Here is a 22,394-nt window from a genome sequence, read left to right as displayed (position 1 = left end):
CGAACAGCAAGTAACAGTAGTACTACTACAACACCCAGACTCAACAAGTAAACACAATGGACCGCCCAACGATCATCACCATTCGCCTGCTGCTCGCACTCCTGATCTGTTCGCTCGCGAGCACCGCCGCCGCCGTCGTTGCATCGCCGGCGGCGAAGGTGCGGGTGGGCGTGGTGCTGGACCTGACGAGCGGCGCGGGGAGGGAGAGGCTCGCCTGCATTTCCAAGGCCCTCGGCGACTTCTTCCTTAAGCACCCGAGCTATGGTTCCTGGGTGGAGCTAAGCGTCAGGGACTCGCGCGGGGATCTCGCCGCGGCGGCACACGCTGGTAAATTAATTAACCACATATTGCCTCCTCTTTTTCTGAATTAGCATGTCCCTCTACTCCTCTAGCTCCATCCTCCAAGCTAGGTAGGCTCAGTTTAAGCAGGAACAGAAGTTATTAACTTCCTCCGTCTCATAATATGAGACACGTACGCATCCTTAAATTTTCAATTTAATTAATTAAATATGCATGTTTAAAAAAAATACATCATTAGATTCATTATCGAAAAAACTTTCTAACGACATAATTTTTTAATTATTTAATTTCTATTTAGTTATCTAAATTGATGATCTAGTTCCGATGCGTGCGTGGCTCGTGTCATGGGACCGGACTGTAGTACTCCGCGTGCACTCACGGAATCCCGAGTGGCCGGGCGCGTATACAAATGACTTGCGCAGAGGGGTACCACAAAGTACTTTTGGCGTCTCGCATGCAGATATGAAAGTGGGCACTTCTCGCATGCAAGTGGGGGGATACAATACTGTACGTACGTGAATCTCCATGCATCGATCAGCGTTCCTCGTCATTAGCCAAAGTCATGGGAGTCGAGAGGTGCGTGCGTGCCTCCTGCGGTCAGGCAGCCATCGTGTGTGGTTGCCCACTAGCTTGCCCGAGCATGCATGACGATTTAATCAAGCGAGGGCTCCATCTCCTCGAAGAGAACCTTAATTTGTTGTCGCTTGGGACAGAAGAAGTATAACTTTTCGACTTTGACAGGATTTTATAAGAAAAAAATAACATATGTAACATCAAACAAATGTAGACATATGTGATAACAATCTAATGATACTAACTAATATACTTTTGTTGTCCACAATATTATTTTTCTATAAACAAGGCCTGATGATACTACATTACTTTGGGGTTGTATATATTACTTCATCCGATTCATAAATAAGGGTTTTGGATTCAGTATAAAGTTGTACAATAAAATTTGACTTAGAGCAAGAAACGGAAGAAGTATGTAAGTGCATATCTATGCACGAAATGCATGGTGTGTGTTAGCTAACCTTTTTTCTTGTCCTTGCAACATAATGCCCTGAACCAAGGGAAGAGAGAGAAAATAACTAACCCCGATGCATGGTGCGTGTTAGCTAAACTTTTTTTCTTGTCCTTGCAACATGATGACATGAACCAAGGCAAGAAAAAATAACTAACCCCCTTCCTTTTTATGGGATTAATTCAGGCTTTCTCTCCCCATAGCAGGTAGGTTTGTCAGAGACGTATTTTTTGAAAGAAAACTGTTCACAAGGATTTGAACGCAGGATTGTACATCCACTCCCCAACCAATGTCAGAGACGCATTTTGGATCTAGGGATCCATGGATCCCTTATTTCCTTTTTTTTTTAAATGGAGCTACAAATGTTCATCATGTACCTACCAAATTTCATGAAAATGTATTTTCATTTGTGGGATACCACAGGAAAAAAGAGAGAAATATATATGGATCTAGAAAGTTTGTACTCTTTGCCACTATAGATCCACACTTCTTTTTTGTAGCTTACCGGTGAAAGTATTTAGTCAATTTTACAGATATGTACGAGCTTGAAACAATACACAAGACATTTTTTTTAATATTTTTGTAAACTTTTAAATATGTTATTTCATTTCATTTTATATATATTTTGTAAAAAAAATTACTACGATCCGGGAGCCAAAACGCCTCACTTAAGTACAATTGTAAAGAGTTTGCATTCAATCTGACAACATATCACAGTATGTGACACCTCTAAAATTAAATAAAATACATATGCGACTTGTACTTGGACAAACGGTCATTTTGGTCCTAGGGCCGCCCCCGCGGGAAGTCAAGAAGCCGGCAGTCAAGTAATACAAAGTTGCTCTGAAAAACACCTCTTGGTGTGCCGGTGCAGTCGTTGGTGCATTATTACATCCAACATGTTTCAAATTCCGGTGCTTACAATTATACTTTAGGAGTTTCCTCTAGAGTATTTCCATAAAAAAAGTAATACAAAGTTGCTCTACAGTGTCGGAGAATGTACTCCGAGGTAAAAAAAATATACAGAATGTAAAAGAATGCAAAAACAGTTACAGATGTTCTTGTCCTTAGGTTTAAAAAAGAAGTTTGTTGCTTAAAAAAATGTTTTCTAAAGCACATACGTGTCTGGTTACTCCACCTAAAATGTTGTTCACTTTTTCACAGAAAAAAAATTTGGACTCGCAAAAAACACAAAATATGTGAACATGTTTTCTTTTCCTTCCAAAGAAAAGACGTATGAGTGCTTTTTTTAGAACCACAAATACTGTTAAAGGACTCTTTGGCGCTTAACAGCGCTCTGCGGACGAAACTGGTGCAAAAAAATCCCAGATGAGACCCACCCTGATTTCTCTCTACCTGCCTTCTTCCACGATCCCCTGCCTTATCTCTTCCGATAAAAAAACTCTCTTCCCACAATCCCCACGTGCACGATGCTTCTTCTTCTCTCCTGACTTTCTCTACCTAGCTGGAGCGAGGAGGTGGCGGCGGAGGTGAGACAGGGCGAGTCGGAGAAAGATGCAAGGTTCTTGGGGTTAGAGGGGTGGCGGGGGCGGTGGTGGTGGCGGATGGGGCAGGGTGGTGCGGCGAGGCGACGCGGGAGCGCGCCGGCTGTGGGTGGCGGTAGACAGCCGGTTGGGCCAGGGACGGCCGGCGGCTCTCTTCATATCGCGGCGGAGGCTGCCTGGTCGGGACGACCACGGCGTTCACACCGGTCGGAAATCGTCCGCCCGGCACGGTGGTCCGCCAGTTAGTTCTCCCCCAAATACTGTACGTACTGGTAATGCAATGTTTATTTTTTTTACTCCCTCCAGTCGGAATTACTCATCGAAATATTACATGTATCTAGACACTTTTTGCACATCGATACATTCGTATTTGGGCAAATTTGACAGGAGGAAGCAGTCGTGAGTACTGCGTGCAGTGCAACAAACTACTTTTGCGATCTGGTAAAGAAAAAAAATACTATTGCGGATGACACAAACGCCTCAAGCCCGCAACCTAGCATCAGCGGCCGGTGGCGTACTCCCCAGGCCATCGCTACGCTACGCCGCTCCCTCGCCCGCCCCCGGCGGGGAGATGCCGACTCCAAAGTTCTCCGCGTCCCGCCCTACCACCCACTGGCTATGGCCGCACCACCCCTATTCCCTTACTGGCCCAGCGCAGCCATGGGTTCAATCTTCGCCGCGGCCTCCTCCGCGTTCGCCGTCAAGGTTCTGAGCCTCAGACAAGTGCGCCCTGGCCGGGTCCGTGGACGGGGCCCTGCCTCCACTGGCTCGGTACAGAGCGGTAGAGCCAAAAATTCCATTCTTGTTTAGCATCTCTGAAGACTGAAGTGAATGCACCGAACGGTTCTCACTTTCAGGAAACTTCAAATGAATGATGGGACTGTTATACCTATTTGCTTGGCTATGTCTAATTTTGTGATTCTCCTATGTGCTTTGCAGTCAAGGACCTCATCGAGAATGCACAAGTGCAAGCCATCATCCGGGGCCCTCAGATACTGACCGAAGCAGATCATGTCGCTCGCCTGTGCCGCCGCAACCACATTCCGGTTCTCTCCTTCTCCGGCAACTTTCCAACATTGTGTACCTTCTGGCTAGAACATCCTGTAACAGCTTCCAGAGGCCATGCCACGATTGGACTTGCACTTGGAAGTGACACTATAACCTTCCATAATGCGAAAGCAGGTAGACGAATTGGCAGAAAACTACATACGATAAAATCAAGAAAGGATTGCAGGGGTGAAACAGTGCTCAAGATTGCCGTGCCAGATAAGAAAGGTTTTTATGTTTTTGTGAATGCTATTGATCCTATTTCGAAGAAGCTAAACATCACTGGCTACAGCATTGATGTCTTCGAGGCCGCTATGAGGAATTTAAATCCTCGCCCGTGCTATGAATTTGTTCTCTTCGAAGGTACTTATGATGAGCTAGTAGGCAACGTGTCTTCAGGGGTGAGGCTTACTCCAATATACTTGTGTCTCATCCTTCTAAGAGGATTAACTTTTTAACATTTTAGTTCCTTGTCCCTAAATAGCTTTTCATCTCTGATGATTTAACAGGTGTATGATGGAGCAGTAGGCGATGTGACCATAACCGTGGAACGAGTGACCAGGACAGACTTTACTATGCCATACACACAGTCTGGTGTATCTATGCTTGTGCTTGCTCAGGATGAACCAGAAACAATCCGATGGACATTTGTAAAGCCACTAAGTGGGAGTCTTTGGTTTGCAACTGCAGTCTTCTTGTTCTATACTGGCTTTGTTGTGTGGATGATTGAACTACCCAGAAATCAGGAATACCAAGGATCAAGTTTGCGACAGTGTAGCACTGCCCTCTACTTCGTTTTCTCCACTTTGACATTTTCTCATGGTCAGCACTTCCAGCTTAAACTTCCTAACAACATTTGATACCTCATTGTTTGTTTGATTAGTTTATCACTGTAATTCTAATATTATATAGTCTCTTGGTTATTCCATCACAGGTGAAAGTATAAGAAGCCCCTTGTCAAAAATTGTTGTGGTGGTATGGTGTTTTGCTGTGCTCATTCTAGTACAGAGTTATACAGCAAGCTTGTCATCTATCCTGACCGCAAAGCGGCTTCGTCCTTCAGTGACAGACCTGAACCAGCTACGGAACAGTGGTGACTTTGTAGGATACCAACATGATTCATTTGTGCGGTCTCTCTTGATGAAGCACAATATCAGTGAAAGGAGGTTAAAGAACTACACAAATAAAGAAGAATATGCTGATGCTTTGAGGAAGGGATCCAAGAATGGGGGGGTGTCAGCTATCGTTGATGAGATTCCCTATTTAACTTCTTTCCTTTCCGACCCTCGCTACAACAATGATTTTAGGATGGTGGGCTGCATATATAGGACTCCTGGCTTTGGTTTCGTAAGCTTCTCAACCTTGGTATATTGGTAATTTGTTCTTGCAGGGCTTAGTTGCTAACTTGCTAACATTGTGTTTTTATCTTCAGGCATTTCGTCTAGGTTCTCCGCTAGTGCATAATCTTTCAATTGCCATCCTGAGACTAGCAGGAGAGGATGTTGCTGGCTCAAAAATCGAAGCGAAATGGTTCGGCACAACTTCACCACCAATGGGTGCTGGCACGCTCACTGACACTGATTCCGCGGCTCTCACTTTACAAAACTTCTCTGGTCTCTTCATCATCACCGGATCTATTTCAACTCTCATGCTTCTGATAAGCATTCTGAGATTGGTTCGTGCCAAGTGCACTGGCTTGAGAAGGGCCAACATGGAAAGTGTCAGCTACAGCGACGCCGAACATGACTCCCATCCGTTGCAGAATGGCATGGGTGACAACCCCAGCCCAGATCATCAACCCCTCCGTGAAGCTCGCAATGGAGATTCCCAGGGTGTCCATGGGAGCGGCCAAAATGCTGGGGACTTAGAACCTGGCCCGGTGCAGCAAAATTGTATGCATACTGGCTCTGTGCCTGCGAAACACATTCAGATTGAGACGATCATTCTCTGAGACGAATCTTCTAGGGAAGCGGCAGATGCTCGTGGGTCATCTCTTGCCACTGAAGCGATGCTACATTCCACACCTTAGATTAATTAGATAGAAATGTGGTACATTGTAAAAGGATCATCGGTATGACTTTGTGGGCACTCAGGGCATACCCACATCCACATGTACCTAAAAGGGGTGCACCGACACCCGGTTTGGAATGGTTTCTTAATTTCTTTGGTATATTTCACCATATCTATACCACTAATGACAGTGGTTTCTTGTTTAATGCATCCATGATTGATTCGCGGCTATCGGCATCATCAGCAACCAAAAATCAGGGGTGTTTGGTCATCCCAATGGTGCCGAATAGGGTAGGAGGTGGCCATGATTATGGCAATGGTCAAGGTAACAGTTGACCTCACATGGTTTCCTGCTGCAGTAGCCCAAAAGGGTGTTGTTTCAGAATGTACATATAGACTATAGAGCTAAGGAATTGAAGCAACTTCGATTCTGAGTGTTTAACAATCAGGCAACTAATAAGATTCTAACTTGGCACACGCCTAGTAGACTGGTCGCTATCCTCTTCGAGAAATAAGACTGGGTGACAACAAATTCAAGACGTTAAATCTGGGGAAAATTAGATATACATCAGCCACTAAAACTGCTATTTATATGGTTTGAAAAGCAAAGCATTACTGCAGTGAGGCGCCCATCACTCCTCAACTTCTTACACTCACTGTCATAAATGCACGTGCGTTGCTATACAGAGTTAAAAATGTACATCACATATATTAGTTTCTTTAAAATATTTATGTGCTCATATTTTTTCGATTTTAAGTTAACAATAATTCTCTAAATATTTATTTGAATTTTTTTTATCTCAAAAGTATACGTCAAACCAATCAACTATAATAAAAAGATCACGATACATATGTAACATATTAATTGGATGGCAATCAAATAATTATCTAGAAAGTAGTCCGGATATTATGAACAAACAACCACCAACTTGAATCTTTGCAAGTGTAAAGATAAAGATTCTCTTGGCAGATTGGCAAATTCCCACAGAATATGAAGTGTCTTTTGTTTCTTCGATGCAGGCTATGCAGAACAATGTCGGCATCTCAGCCACTTCAAAATCTACCTATGCAAGATGCTACTACTTAGTAACAGTTAAATCATTTTATGTATCTCTCCTCCACATATGTAACAGTTATTGGAGACGCTCTAAACTGGTGTTGTTTCAACATGTACATATAAAACTAAGGAATTGGAGAAACTTCGATCCTGAGTTTTACTGTGTGGTTACTGCCCCAAGGTATAAATCAGACAAATGTGTTTAACAATCAGGCAACTAATAAGATCCTAGTAGACTGGTGGTCTATACTCTTCAAGAAACAAGACCAGATGACAACCAATTCAGATGATAATCTGCGCATCAGTCACTAAAACTGTAATTCCTAACTAAATTATATGGTTTGGAAAGCAAAGCCTCACCGCCATGGAAACCGGCAATGAGGCACCCATCACCCCTGAGCTTCGACACTCATTAGTAGATTGGCAAAAAAAAATATTCTAGAATACTAGTCTTCTGTTTCTTCAATGCAAGGCTATACAGAACAGTGTTGGCATCTCAGTCAGTACTGCTCATCTCGATCTGGATGGAGTGCGCGGGCACAGAGCCATTGGGCTCATCGTCACCAACACTTCCGCTGCTGCCATGGACACCCTGGGGAACATCATTTCTGGCTTCATGGTGGGGTTGAGCAGTCATAGACCCATTGCCCATGTCGTTCTGCCCTGGACTAGATGCTACGCCGCCTTCACTTTCACCATCCCCATCGGCACTCTGCATTTCAGAATCTCTCACTTTGGTGTATTTGGCATGAACCAACGTGGCAATGCTTATCAACAGCATGAGACCTGAGATACATACAGTGATGATGAAGAGACCAGAGAAACTTCGCAAAGTGAGAGGTGCCGAATCTGTGTTGGCGATGCCATAACTCTGCAACGGTGGCGGTGTGACTAACCATTTTGCTTCAATTCGTGCGCCCTCGCCTCCGCCTGTCAGGTTCAAGATGGCAACTGAAAGATTATGCACCAGTGGAGAATCTTGAGGAAATACCTGAAAGCAAACATATGATGCTAGTTAGACCATATTGTGTAGTCCAGAATGCTTGTTGTAAGGATGTAGAGTGAATCTGATGAAGCACTAGAGTGGGAAGCTTACAAAACCAAGCCCAGGTGTGTTGTATATGCGCTTAACCATCTGGAATTCCTTCTGGTATCGAGGGTCAGAGAGAAAAGATGTTATATAGGGGATCTCATCAACAATAGCCGACACTCCTCCATTCATGGACCCCTTCCTCAAAGCGTTAGCATATTCTTCTTTCTTTCCATAGGCCTTTAACCTCTTTCCAGTGAAACCTTGATTTGTCAAGACCGAGTGCAAAAATGATCCAGATTGGTATCCGATATAGTCATTAGTTAACAGGAGGTGATCAAGATCTGTCACTGAGGGCCGGAGCCTCTTTGCGGTTAGAATGGATGATAAGCTAGCAGTGTAACTCTGCACTAGAACTAGCACAACAAAGCACCATATCACCACAACAACTTTTGACAGAGGGCTTCTAATGATTTGACCTGTGCGTATTATAATGAAGCAATTAGAGTATTTCAGGACTACAATAACCACTTATGATGCATAGAGAACTGTTTGATGAGTGCTAACCATGAGAAAATGTCAAAGTCGAGAAAGAGAAGTAGAGAGCTGTGCTGAGCTGTCTCGAACTCGACCCTTGGTACTCCTGGTTTCTGGGCCCCTCTATCAACCACACAACTAGGCCAGTGAATAAGAAGCCACCAACAGTTGCTAACCAAAGTTCGGTCGTTAGTGGCTTTAAGAATACCCATTCGATTGTTGATTCAGAGTCATTCTCGGTGAGCACAAGCAGTGAAACGCCAGACTCGGTGTATGGCATTGTGAAGTCCACATGGACAGCTCGATCAGCAGTTATGGTTACATCACCCACTGCTGCATCGAAATTCTGGTCGTACGGAACAACAGATACGATGTCAAGTACATGATTCTCAAAAAATAGCATGCAGGTAAATACAAGGAGCAAGGCTCACCCCTGAAGTGACATTGTGCACGAGCTGGTCATATGAGCCGATAAAGACATTGAACTCGTAATCAAGATCATATGGTAGCTTCTTCAAAGCTGCCTCAAAGACATCAATGCAGTAGCCAGTGATTTCTTGATCAGTTGCATTCACAAAAGCTCTAAAACCTGGTTTTTGTGGCACAGCAATCTTGAGTTTCTTCGAATAGCCTCTAGCCAAAGTTCCTGTGTTCCTTCCCGCTAAGATTGTGGCATTCATTCTCTCAGTTTCTGGATAACAAAGGTTTTATTATCATGGATAACAAATGTTCTCAAGCGCTATGGGGAAGAAAGAGATTTGTATCACATCAATAAGCTAGCCCAATTCCTCCACAATGACTAACAAATGAGAATGTTCTCAGGTAACCATAAAAATAATTCCTCACACAGCAGAGGGAAGATTGCATGTTTTATGTGATACTGTTACAGTTACGTTCCTGAGGAGAATTAGTGAATTACACATAGTCCAAGGGTGCATTCAATTTGTTTTCTAGTCGAGAAACATGTGAGATACTACGTACTACTCCCTCCGTCGTTAATTAACTGTTGTGGTTATCCACAACAGTTAATTTGGGACACAACAGTTAATTTGGGACGGAGGGAGTAAGCAAGGCCACAACAGTTAATTTGGGACGGAGAGAGTATTATTCATTGCATTCATAGCGCATTAGAATTCTGCTATAGGAGAATTCTTCGTACAAAACTATAGCAAAAATGCAAAGGCAGCCGCAAAAGCAAATTAGACGAAGGCTAAGACCCCCAGATTAAAAGGGAAAATTATGCCGGGTGGACGAAAGATTGAACAGCGAACCTCCTCGATGATATCTCGAATCGGGATTTATTTGGAATCCCCACCTAGGTTTGGGCATAGGCGCGGCGGAGCACACGCACGCCCGCGGGTCTGCCTCTTCGGCAACAGCAATCCCCAGTACCCTAACTACGCCCCTGCAAGCCGCCGCCGGCGGCGGCATGCTGTGATGTTGGAGGTTAGAACAGGAGAGGTAGATAGAATTGCTTGTATTGCAACCGGCGCGGCGGCGAGGTCCTCCTCCGTAAGGAGCATTCTGACCGTTGTCCGGCGAGAGCTGTGTGGAGCTGCGCGTCCCACCCGGCCACCCCTAAACGGCTTTTTTTTTTGTTGAGCGAACCCCTAAACGGCTAAACCTATCGTCTTCTACGCTCGCCAGGCCACCCGGCCCATCCATCAATAAGGCCGGGCGAGCGTTGGCCCAAAAAACAAACATTATGTGATTCTAAAAAAAATTATGTCAAAAAAAATCATGCGTTATTTAAATTTGGCTAAATTCTATCGTGACATGACAGATGCATTTTATTCATTTTTTCCTGATTTTTTTTACTTACATAGATTAGACCGTTGTCTTTCATTTCGAAAAAAATTACTAAATCAACTACGGCCATTTTGATTTGCAAGATTCCAACGAAGTGAAAATATGTAAAAGAAAAAGACGTGACTAGGAAGCGGCCGTTGGCTGGTTAAGACCGGCCAGCCAACAGGCCAAAATAGGTAGTTAGTTTCCAATTCAAATAATTAGACTAATACTTATAAGGAAAACATTTGATGTCGCTGGGCAACGCACGTCCCAGTTTTCAACGTCAGTAGCTTGCCCTCGTATTTAATTCCGTTTGTTCTTTTTTCAAAACACCATAATTTTTAAACCGAGCGTCCAAATTATAATCCGTTTTCACCGTTGGCTCTATCGCGACGAGATCTTCAAAACTAGATCTCAATTGGATATATTTTGACAAATATTTTTCGAAAAGCAACTTTTTGTTAAACAATGCAACTTTCTCATACTTTTTGTGCAATTTTGTCAAGGCCGTTACATTGTGCCGACAACTTTTCACATACTAGCAATATTTGTTGCTATACTGGTAACTTTGACTCACGTACTATCGACTTCTGTTCCTGTATCAGTAACTTTGACCATCCAATTTTGACGCTGTACTGGTAACTTAGGTATTTTATTATACCGATAACTTTGACTACCAGCATATCAGCAACTTTGGCTACTATAGCAGCAACTTTCACACACATACTAGCAACTTTGGTTTGTTTACTGGCAAATTTGATTTACGTACTAACAAGTTTGGTCTCCATATCGGCAACTTTGGCGGCTATACCGGGAACTTTTCACATAATAGCAATTTTAACTCAATAATAGTAACATTGGTTTCTATGTCGGCAACTTTGACTACCGTATTATCAAGTATGGTTTTCATACCGGCAACTTTCACTCACGTAGTACCAACTTTGACTTTTATACGAACAACTTTCATTCACATAGTAGCAATTTTGGCTTTTATATTGGCAACTTTGACTACCATACTAGAAACTTTGGCTTCTATACTCACAAATTTTCATTCACATTCTGGCAACTTTGGTTTCTATATATACCAAGAACTTTTACTGTCATACTATTGACTTTGTATGTTGTACCGGCAACTTTTACTCACATATACTAGCAACTTTGGCTGCTGTACCGGCAACTTGCACTACATACTAGAAACTTGGGAACCCATACCGGCAACTTGGACTCACATACTAGCAACTTTGGCTGTTATATCGGCAACTTGGACTCGCATACTGGCAACTTTGGCTGCTATACCGGGACTTTGGCTCGCATACTAGCAACTTTGGTTTCTACACCGGGATCTTTGACTCACTTGCTAGCAACTTTTCCTGCTATAGAGACAACTTTCACTCAGAAACTTTGGCTCATATACTCGCAACTTTGACTCTTGTGCTAGTAACTTTGATTCACATACCGGCAACTTTGACTCATATACTCACAATTTTGACTCACGTACTAACAACTTTAGCTCTTATACTGGTAACTTGGACTCTTATACTGGCAACTTTGGCTCCCACATGGGAGGATTTTTTGCTCTTCTCTAGCAACTTTAGCTCCATCACAAACAAATCTAGAATGCCTCGGTAACAAATTTGTGTGTTTATGCTGGCAACTTTGACTCGCATACTAGCATTTTTGGCTTATATATATGCCTGTAACTTTCACTCACATACACGTGACCACTCGTCTCCTCACTTGATAATCATGTCAATGTCGTCTAACGTCGACGGATACGCAAATGTAAGAAAGTTATCCACATTTTAGGTATATTCATACCTTGTAGTACAAAAACAGTATCACAAGCAAGTTAACAACAAAGGAAGTCAAGTTAGGGCTGAAAAGTTGCTTTATTTTTAAAGAAAGTTGCTTTTCAAAAAAACTTCGTCAAAACATATTCATATATGATCTTGTTTTGAAGAGCTCATCGCGAGAAACGCAACCATGCAAACGGATTAAAATTCCAATGCGCGAGTGAAAAGTTATGGCTTTTTGAATATTTCAAATCGGAAATAAATGCAAGGAATTGCATGCTCTACTCTCTGCTTGCATGCAGCCATGTGGTGTATTAAACTAAACGACAAAAAAAAATCACGTGTGGCCTCCGCTGTGGCTGGTCGAACTGGCCAGCTCAAGCGTGGGCTCACGGAAAAATAAAAGTGCAGCTGCATTTGTTAGCCGTTGGGAAAACAAAAAACACAAAAATACAATGTTATGTTCACTCCGGTCTTATGGAATCTTATTTGCAACATGTCTGTCTAATTGCAGCAGATAAAAGCAAAGAAGTCTACAAGAAGTTTGAGTGGATGGAGAAAAAATGATATATAATGCAAAGTAGTCCTTCTGAAAAAAGATCATACTTCCTCCGTCACATATTATGAGACTCAAATTTGTTCAAATATGAATGTATCTATACCCAAAAAACGTCTAGATATATGTAATATTTCGTCACTTGATATGGGACGGAGGCAAATTAAACAGCTCACGTAGAAAAACATTCCTAAGAATTTCAGTCGTCCACAAATTTTCTACAGTAAAAAATCACTTTTTTTTGTCTCGTAGTACTTGAGTCTTTAATTACCAGCTGCTTGTACCGGCGCCGCATCTGCCGATGCCTTCCCCATAGCGAGCAACATGACGAGCAAAGCGACGGTGAGCGGGCACTCCATTTTTCTGCGCGGCCGGTCGAGTTCACCACCACACCGTAACACAAAGATCGTGCTTGTTTGTGTATATATATTTTTTGAGAGAGGATTTGTGTATATATAGACACTGAGAAGAGTAAACAGTGTACTACACATTTGGAACTTTGCCCGGAAATCTAATTGCGGTAAGCGCGAACAGGCCGGTCAGGATGTCAAATTTCCGCATAAGTTCGCGGTCGAGGCGCGGAACCTGTCGATTGGCCTAGCTGGCTAACTGTCCAAACTCCCAACTGACCCTTTCCAATTCCGACCGGAAGGAAATCGGCACGGCACGGGACGGGAGTACCAATATGGGGTCAGCTCATCTCACCATCACTGGTGTCACAACTCACAAGCTCTGCAGGCACCTGCACATTATGGTTGTGTGCTGCATATTCTCGCCATCAATGGTATATTCCCCTCCGTTTCATGTCAAGTGACTTAAATCTGTCTAAATATGAATATTTTTAACTATAACCAAAGACCCCGTCCCGTTTCATCTTCATCAAAAATGAAACGACAGTCTTACAACGTTAACGACCAAACCGGCGCATTACAGCACACACATCCTAAAGGATCAACAGCAACAACAAAACAGAAGAAACGACATTTTTTCAAGCGAAAGCAAAACGCCAAGTATGGTCCAAATATGAATGTATCTACTCACTCCGTCCAACAAAAGATGTCTCAACTTTGACTAAATTTGAATGCATCTATACACTAAGTCATGTCTAGATACATCTAAATTTTGACAAACTTGAAATATTTTTTATTGGACGGAGGAAGTATGTTTAAAATCGTCTAAACACGTATGATAGAAAGTCACTTAATATGGACGGAGGGAGTACGTATAATCTGACTTTGAAGACCCGATAAATATAAAATTAACGGTTCAGTGCATATATACGGTGCTCGCATATATTACCTGTAGTCAGTAGTCGGTCTTGGCTTGTGCATGCATCTGATTGAGTTCAATTCGTGCGTGAGTTCTTCCAGAAGGAAAATTCGTGCCTCAGTGGTCCGGGCTTTGCTTCTTCCGGCGCTACGTGTAGAGTGTTCCTGAGGTCAGACATATACGTGTAGTGTATAGTGTGGATGTGGGTAGTTGCGCAGAAGCTTTGAAGCGGCGCTGCGCACTGACTGACTGCAGGCAAACTGACAATTAACCCAGAAGAATGGAAGAATTCAGGGGTCGTTGAATCTACCGTTACATGTGGCTGGCTGCGCTTGTTCACAATGTTCAGGTCTGGTCCGTCCGTGTGGACGACGGACTTGAAAATAATCCGGTCTTCGTTTGTCCGGTCACATACATGTCATTCCAATGGTATCCTTAAATTTTGTCTAAAAATGTCCTTATTTTAATTATTTGGGGGAGCAAATGGACATGTGTCCTCTCCATATCCGCTCTCATCACTCATCCACGTCCCCAAAATTCTTATCCCAAATTAGCTTTTCCTTCTCTTTATCATTTCTTCTTTTCTTTTCACCTTTTCTTCTCATTTTCCGTTATGGGGCCGGGGCAGACAAAAGAGCACCGGACAATATCCGGACATCCCAAACCTCCTCCAAATTTGGGCAAGTTTGGGGATGTGTCCAGACAAACATGACATTTTGTCCGTTTAGGAGATGTCATTAGAAGATGATTTTGGAGGCAAAATGTTCATATCACCAAATAAGACATTTGAAATAGCTTTAGGGATGCCATTAGAGATGCTATAACTCATCCAGGCATGGCATCTCTGGCCATAACTACGTACGCAAGTTTACTTTGGAGCGTTCAGTTCAGTTCAGTTCAGTTGCATTCCAACTACCGAGATGAAAATAGCAAATCTCGTTCCGGCGTCTAGCTAGCTAGAAAAAACCATCGTGCTAGTTCCTTTTAGTCCAACCAGCAGCACGTACAGCTTAATTAATTAATTGGCTGATCTGATTTCTCGTTAACATACTAGCAATATCGACTGTTCATCATAACCAAGCATCAATTCCAAGTTAACTCCACGTGAACTCTCACCAATCAAATGTGGAAAAAAACTTTCGTACATACATATATTGTACAAAACTGGACACGCTATATTTTTAAAAAAGTTTTGCTACATCTGATTTGCCTGATTTTTGGTTAAAATAAGTCGATTTCTCAACCGTCAGAAATGATTTGTGCTTTAAGATTCGAAACAGATGGTAAAAAAAGTGTAGAATGAGATTTAAATATTAATTCAACGATTCTAATTCGTCAACTTCAGTTTAATCATTTTAATTAAAAATCTGACAAACTTAGTTAAAGCCACACCCTTAAAATAAGGTGACACATTATGTCTTGAGTAACTCTTATGTCTTCGCCCTAACATTACTACAAAAATGTCTATATCTCACGGCACATCAGTAACGGGTCTGACGCGACCGTTACTGATGAATAACATCAGTGTCGGTCGCGGCCGCGACCGTTGCTGATGAACAGAGCGGGGTCCGTCCGTCCCCGCCCAGCCATACATCAGTGACGGTCGCGCGAGGCGACCGCCACTGATGTACCATCATTCGTCGCGAAAGACATCAGTGGCAGTCGATTAAGAGACAACTGTTATTGATGAACCACACATTAGTAACGGTCACCCTAACGTGCCCGTTACTGATGTGTGGTACATATCAGTAACGGTCGCTCTCGGCCCGATCGAGGTCGCTACAGGAAACCCATCAAATCAGTCATTAACACTGCCTGGAAAGTTGCGAGCAAGGGAAAACTAGCTGGTAAAGGCTATAAAGACGAGCCTCACCACAACCACAAGTTCCCTTGCCAGCAACAGCCGGCCGGCAGTGTGTACTATGGCTACTACTGCTGTCACATCCTTATGGAGAATGCCAGCATGTTCAAACCTGAGTGGAAGGGGTCAATCGCGGCTGTGGAAGAGTACTGGCGGCGCCGAATGACAATGGCACACCGACCTAAATGGGTCGTGTATAACATTCAAAGGGAGTTCGCCCATCTCATCAACAATGAGGTCATCAAGCTTAGTGGGGACTTCTACGAACGCGTGGAACAAGTGGTGACTAAGGTTCACCCACAACAATAGCTTCAAACTTGATTTTGCTATGAAATTTTGACACTTTGTAATCAATGTCGTGAAGTGAGATACATTTGTATTCTTTATATGCTTTAAATGATGCGGCTTTATATACATTTGTATGCTTTAAATGATGTGGATGTGTATTTTTTGTGCTATGTTGTGCCAAATATATATATTTTTCTGTGTATTTTTTGTGGTTTTAATTATTTTTTTAATTACTGAAAATGTATCAGTGTCGGTCGCTCGCCCGACATTGATGTGGCAAAGCGACCGTTACTGATGTACCAATAATCAGTGGCGGGCGCGGAAACGTGATCGTCACTGATGATGCGTATCATCAGTAACGGTCGGTCCGTCCGCCACTGATGATGGTAATCAGTAACGGTCGCCCTGATACCCATCATTACTGGCAGGAAGTTAGTAACCGCGGCCCCGACCGTTACTGATGTTGTTTTTCGACCGTTACTGATAAGCCTTTCTGTAGCAGTGTAACCCGAAGTGGTATTTTTGTGCACATGGCTCGTTTATTCCCTGAACTCGCCTTGGTAGATGATATTCTTCGATCCAGCCGTGATGCCACCGAGGCCAGCGATTCGATTCGGGGCAAAATAACCTTCGACGGTGGTGAGTTTAGAGAAAAAACATGCCGCATGGACAAAACTATCGGTTTGGATCAGGACATGAACAAAATTTGTCCCATTTGAAAGTTGAAGGAAAACAAGGTACGGAATTTTCTTTCTTCTTCTATATAAATGAAAGACAGTGTCTCTTATATCCGTAAGTAAAATTTTCAGGAAAATGGAATAAAATGCATCTGTCATGTACGATAGAGTTTAGCCGTATCCGATGGAGCCCGCCAGCACGGGGCCCACCGCCAATCCAACTGGCGCGGACTCGAGCTCCGCTTGCTGGAAATCCTAGCCCGGCAAGCCGAAGTCGCAGCCCAAATCGCGGCCACCCAGCGCCGCCGGGAATGGGAGGCACCATTGTTGAGGAAAGGAGTGTTGGTGTTTATTGATGACATATTGATCTATGCATCCACTTGGGATCAGCCTTTGGCATTGGTGAAACAAGTGTTTCAGATTCTGGATACTCATCAACTGAAGGTTAAGTTTTGTAAGTGCAAGTTTGCCCAACCTAAGCTGGCTTTCTTAGGACATGAGATAAGTGCTGAAGGAGTAGCAACAGATAGTGGCAAGATTAAGGTGATTCAGGATTGGCCTATTCCCACTAATGTCAAGGAAGTCAGAAGTTTCTTGGGAATGGTTGGGTATTACAAGCATTTTGTTAAGAATTTTGGCATCATTAGTAGTTCATTGACTAATCTGCTACGCAAGGGCACTGTGTTTGTTTGGACTGATCAAACTGAAGAAGCATTTCAAACTTTGAAACAAGCTCTAGTTACTGCACCAGTGCTAGCTCTGCCCAATTTTCAGGAACCATTTGAAATTGAGACAGATGCTTGTGATTATGGAGTTGGGGCAGTATTGATGCAAAAAGGGCACCCAATTGCCTTTCTGAGTAAAGCCTTGGGTCCTAAAAACAGGGGGTTATCTACTTATGAGAAGGAATGTTTAGCGATTCTTATGGCAGTTGACAAATGGCGTCCATATCTGCAAAGGAGTGAATTTGTGATTAGGACTGATCAGAAAGCTTTACCACATCTGGATGATCAACGGTTGTCCACCCCCTGGCAGCATCGTGCCCTCAGTAAAATGTTGGGTTTGAACTATAAGATTGTCTACAAGAAGGGACTAGAAAACAGAGTTGCAGACGCCTTATCTCGCAAGGTTTCCATGCAAGAGGATGAGTTACTAGCTTTATCTATGTGTCAACCTGCTTGGTTGGATGAAGTTATGCAAGATTACTTAACTGATCCAAAGGCCCAATCTCTTCTAGCAGAATTGACCATTACTCCACAATCTGCTTCTTTTGAACTGCTTAAAGGCATTATTCGTTACAAAGGCCGAATCTGGCTGCCTGAACAGTCTTAGTTAAAGGACAAGACTCTCACAGCATTACATGCTAGTGCACCTGGTGGTCACTCTGGTTTTGCTGTCACTTATCATCGTATCAAGAAACTCTTTGCTTGGGCAAGAATGAAGAAAGATATTCACACTTTTGTTGCTACCTGTGCAGTCTATCAACAGGCAAAACCTGAACGGGTGAAATACCCAGGTCTCTTAGCTCCTCTGCCTATTCCTGATCAAGTCTGGAAGGATGTGTCTATGGACTTTATTGAAGGCATTCCTACTTCAGCTGGCTACGATTGCATTATGGTAGTGGTGGATCGATTCTCCAAATATGCTCATTTTATACCACTCAGACACCCCTTTTCTGCAGCTTCAGTGACCTTGGCTTATATGAATAATGTGTACAAGCTCCATGGAATGCCAGTGTCCATTGTCTCTGATAGAGATAAGATCTTCACAAGTTCCTTTTGGAAAGAGTTGTTTCGGCAGATAGATACTACTCTCAACTTCAGTACCCCTTATCACCCTGAAACTAATGGACAAACAGAGAGGGTCAATCAGTGTTTGGAAGGCTTCCTACGTTTCTTTGTTCATGGGTGCCCCAGCAAGTGGAATCAGTGGTTGCCCCTAGCTGAATTCTGGTATAACACTAGTAAGCACTCTTCTCTTGGCAAGTCTCCATTCGAGGTGGTGTATGGCCAGGAGCCACGACACCTGGGGATTGATAGACTGGAATCTTGTGCTGTACCTGATGCAGTGGAATGGTTGAGAGATCGAGAGCAGATGCGCGACATGTTGCATCAGCTCTTCACTCGGGTTCAACTTCGTATGAAGAACCAAGCTGACAAGAATGGAACTAAACGTCAGTTTGCTGTTGGGGACTGGGTTTATCTGAAGTTACAACCATATGTTCAGAGATCTGTAGCTACAAGGGCTAATCAGAAACTCTCATTTCGCTTTTATGGTCCTTATCAGGTGCTGCAACATATTGGGTCTCACGCATACAAATTGCAGCTTCCTTCAACAGCCAAAATCCATTATGTTGCACATGTTTCTTAGATTAAGAAGGCGCTTCACCGAGGTGAATCAGTTCTGCCCGAATTGCCTGATCAGACCAACTTGCCTGCTATTCCTGAGCAAGTATTGGACCATCGTCAACAGCTGCGAGGTGCTTCTGTTGTTTCTCAGGTTTTAATCAAATGGGCGCACCTCCCTCCAACCCTAGCAACCTGGGAAGATGCAGTTGCTCTTCGCACCCGGTTCCCACGTGCTCCGGCTTGGGGTCAAGCCGTTGGTAAAGAAGGGGGGGATGTTACGAACCCTGATGCTGTGGAGATGTACCATGATGCTACAGAAGTGTTGCCAGAGGAAGAAGACACCGAAGTTACTGATGGAACTGAATCTACCCAAGGAACATCTTCAGTTCCGATTGACAACAGCCTACCCGAAACCGGAGTTGGGCCCAGCCCACCTAGGCCCAAGCCCAGGAGGGAGAGGATCCCGTCCAGGAGGTACGCGGGGCCTGAGTGGACCAAGTAGCGTATATGAAGGAGCTTCTTGCGCAGGAGGAAAGGCATCGAAGAACAGGCAGACAACCGGCATCTTCTCATCCCTAGAGTGTTCTTCTCCTCAACTTGTATCTCTCCTCACCTTACTCTGATTCTGGATTGAGATCCCAAGACATGTATCGCTACTAAATCATAGAGTGAGACTATATCGTGGTGCGTAATTGAGAGATTATATTGTGGTGCATAATATTATGTTGGCCCTGCTGGAATCGTCGACCTAAGTTGATCCTAAAAGGATGCTGTGTCGAACTTTAGACCTTTCGGCTTTGGTAGAAGCTTCTTGCAATGTGCAAAATGCTCTAATGTTATACCGCAAACATACAGTACTCATCAAGCTCTGCGAGGTTCATGTACATGTAAAACTACACACCTTCAATCCATAATAATTGTCCGGTGTACTAAATCAGCGGCACTTATTATAGATTTTTCCGAATCGGGCTACCCCATTTTCCATTCCAAATGAAACGGAAACAACAATTGTCTCTTACAAAGCAAGGTAGAAGAGAATGGGAAGCGGATTCGGGCACCAGCAACCCATTGTAATACAGCCGGCTCGGCTGTAGAACTATGGGTTACACTTATTATAGATCGGAGGAAGTAACTCTTAAGGGATTGAAGAAACTTCGATTATGAGATTACAGTATGTGGTTACTACTCCAAGGTAAAATAAGATTCTACAGGATTCAAGAAACTAATGTAGTATAAATCATACAAATGTGTTCAACAATTCTAACAATCAGGCAGCTTATAAGATTCTAACAATCAGGCAGCTAATAAAATTCTAAGTTTCTAACAATTAGGTCGTCTATTATGTCCGAGAAACAAGACCAGATGTCAACAAAATCAGACAATAAATCTGCACAACAGTCACCAAAATTGCTATTCCGAGCTAAATTATCAGTCATATAAATCTGCAGATTGGCAAATATGTTAGAATTTGGTGGGCCTGATCAGCCCAAACCCAAGTTTTAATAAATTCTAAAAATTTCAAAGGCCCAAAGTGAGATGCGGGGTGTGGGAATGTGAATAGTCCCACATTACTGAATCATATGGTATTTAGTGAACACCAATCCACCTTGGTAAATGATGTTACTTAAATACCATCTTACTCAATGTTTAGCCCATCTAAGGGGACCGAGGAAATATTTTTTTCTAGACTGACATCATCTTTGTTTTTGTCTTTGGAGGTCTTTTTTTTTTACATCATTCCATCCCACAAGAAAGCTCCTCATGAACCGTCTTGGGTCCGCCCATCTCGCCGACAAAAAAGTATTGCATGACCGAATAATTCAGGGAGCAGCCTGACGAGTCATCTACAAAAAAGGACCCTCCCCGCTGTGCGCCCACCTTACATTATCTCCCAGGTTCTTATTGATGAATGGTCAATACCATTGGCCCCAAGGGAAGATCTTCAGACAGAGATTACATTTGGAATCTAAATTAAGTGATACTCACTCCGATCCTAAATTGTTGTCGAAATATTACATGTATCTAGATATTTTTAAAAAATAGATACATCCATATTTGAGCAAATTTTAGTCAAAAATTTAGGATTAGAGGGAGTAGTTTAGAGTGAGTGAGACCAACATATAAGAGATCTTGCTTCTCACCTAGTAAGCAAGTGAGAAAGGGAAATCCCTACACGAGCTCCTCCTCCTCCTCCGCTTGCCTCGTCACGACGCGCACGTCGCGTTTCGTGGATCGAATTCAAGCCGGATCGGGTCGGTGCGGGGCCGGACTTCCTATCTTTTTGTCACGCGCGCGAGATATTTTTGGAATTTGTTACGGACGTGTTCAGATTTTGTGGAGTCGGTTCAGGTTTTCTAAACCGAACCGACCTATACCTACGTGACTATATATACAGCCGCCCCGTCCCTCCGATCGGTACGCAACACAACCGTGCTAGGGTTTCGCCTGTCTCTCGCTTTTGCGCCGTCGTCGTAGTCTACTCCATCCCGAACGCCGGCGTGCACCAGCGATCAGAAGAGCAGGTCTCCAGAACCTTTCGCCTTTGCAATCCTGTACGGGAGAGAGCGAATAAGATTTTTGAGAAGCGTTCCACGCGATTGCGCGCTTCCATGCAACCACGAGTCGTCTACCTCCTCGAACCGGCGGGTGCACGACACGCCGCCGTCTTCATCAGCAACTTCGTCAGGCGAACGCAACTGCAACGGCTTCCTCTCCACTACAACAGTTCGTACACCGTGATTTGATTTACTGTTTAGCTATGATCTGCGAGATTATACTATTGTTGATTGTGTTGTTGAATACCTCTAGTATATTCGAGATGCATGTGCTAGTTGGTACTGTCATCATGTCTATATTATGAAATTAATCATTAATTTGTTATTTTTGAAATTGCTTAATTTTTCAACAAAATATCCGCAGAAGAGGCTGTTAATAACAGCGCGTCAGCATCTCAGCCAGTACTGCTCATCTCGATTTGGATGGAGTGCGCGGGCAAAGAGCCATTGGGCTCATCGTCAGCAACACTTCCGCTGCTCCCATGGACACCCTGGGGAACATCATTCCTGGCTTCATGGTGGGGTTGATCAGTCATAGACCCATTGCCTATGCTGTTTTGCACTGGACTAGGACATCGGACAATATCCAAACCTTCAGTGCCCATCTTCGAGCAGGACTGACAATACGGAAAACGCAAAAACAAGAATAAAACTCTTGTTGACGCCGTCCGTGGGATTCGAACCCACGACCACACGGTTAAAAGCCGTGCGCTCTACCAACTGAGCTAGGACGGCTCGCTAGTGAA

The 22,394-nt window shown here is 43.5% G+C and overlaps 2 protein-coding genes and 1 non-coding gene across 6 annotated transcripts; 1 reads left to right on the top strand and 2 right to left on the bottom strand.

Annotated features, from left to right (window-relative positions):
- Positions 1-41: 41 nt before the first annotated feature.
- On the top strand, positions 42-6,092 carry LOC100841999 (glutamate receptor 2.8). 2 transcript variants are annotated; one of them, XM_024457503.1, is made up of 5 exons: positions 42-327; positions 3,769-4,277; positions 4,386-4,698; positions 4,811-5,223; positions 5,309-6,092. In XM_024457503.1, the coding sequence occupies exons 1-5, from the start codon at positions 57-59 to the stop codon at positions 5,825-5,827; spliced, it is 2,025 nt and encodes a 674-aa protein (XP_024313271.1). In that variant the 5' UTR covers positions 42-56; the 3' UTR covers positions 5,828-6,092. The 2 variants fall into 2 exon arrangements, with proteins under 2 accessions (XP_024313271.1, XP_014756315.1); XM_014900829.2 differs by lacking the exon at positions 42-327 and adding an exon at positions 3,295-3,610.
- Positions 6,093-7,076: 984 nt separating this feature from the next.
- On the bottom strand, positions 7,077-10,098 carry LOC100841695 (glutamate receptor 2.8). 3 transcript variants are annotated; one of them, XM_010229621.3, is made up of 6 exons: positions 9,782-10,098; positions 8,942-9,201; positions 8,541-8,856; positions 8,040-8,452; positions 7,743-7,934; positions 7,077-7,655 (listed from the first exon to the last, which is right to left on the bottom strand). In XM_010229621.3, the coding sequence occupies exons 1-6, from the start codon at positions 9,939-9,941 to the stop codon at positions 7,440-7,442; spliced, it is 1,557 nt and encodes a 518-aa protein (XP_010227923.1). In that variant the 5' UTR covers positions 9,942-10,098; the 3' UTR covers positions 7,077-7,439. The 3 variants fall into 3 exon arrangements, with proteins under 3 accessions (XP_010227923.1, XP_010227922.1, XP_014755876.1); XM_014900390.2 differs by having other exon boundaries at positions 7,587-7,729; positions 7,840-7,934; XM_010229620.3 differs by having other exon boundaries at positions 7,077-7,934.
- Positions 10,099-22,310: 12,212 nt separating this feature from the next.
- Positions 22,311-22,383, bottom strand: TRNAK-UUU. The gene has a single exon. It is a non-coding gene; the product is annotated as a tRNA-Lys (tRNA).
- Between the last annotated feature and the right edge of the window lie 11 nt (positions 22,384-22,394).

The sequence above is a fragment of the Brachypodium distachyon genome, chromosome 1, assembly GCF_000005505.3.
Source record: "Brachypodium distachyon strain Bd21 chromosome 1, Brachypodium_distachyon_v3.0, whole genome shotgun sequence".
Classification (NCBI taxonomy): Eukaryota; Viridiplantae; Streptophyta; class Magnoliopsida; order Poales; family Poaceae; genus Brachypodium; species Brachypodium distachyon.
This window is presented reverse-complemented; position numbering and strand designations above follow the sequence as displayed.

What these genes read in the sequence shown, in the direction of transcription:
- LOC100841999 (XM_024457503.1), top strand. Translation starts at nt 57, where the DNA reads ATGGACCGCCCAACGATCATCACCATTCGCCTGCTGCTCGCACTCCTG. An exon ending in CGCCGCGGCGGCACACGCTG is followed by an intron (nt 328 to 3,768) that starts GTAAATTAATTA and finishes TGTGCTTTGCAG; the next exon opens with TCAAGGACCTCATCGAGAAT. An exon ending in TAGGCAACGTGTCTTCAGGG is followed by an intron (nt 4,278 to 4,385) that starts GTGAGGCTTACT and finishes ATGATTTAACAG; the next exon opens with GTGTATGATGGAGCAGTAGG.
- LOC100841695 (XM_010229620.3), bottom strand. Translation starts at nt 9,941, where the DNA reads ATGCCGCCGCCGGCGGCGGCTTGCAGGGGCGTAGTTAGGGTACTGGGG. An exon ending in TTCGAGATATCATCGAGGAG is followed by an intron (nt 9,202 to 9,781) that starts GTTCGCTGTTCA and finishes TTTGTTATCCAG; the next exon opens with AAACTGAGAGAATGAATGCC. An exon ending in TGCACAATGTCACTTCAGGG is followed by an intron (nt 8,857 to 8,941) that starts GTGAGCCTTGCT and finishes CCGTACGACCAG; the next exon opens with AATTTCGATGCAGCAGTGGG.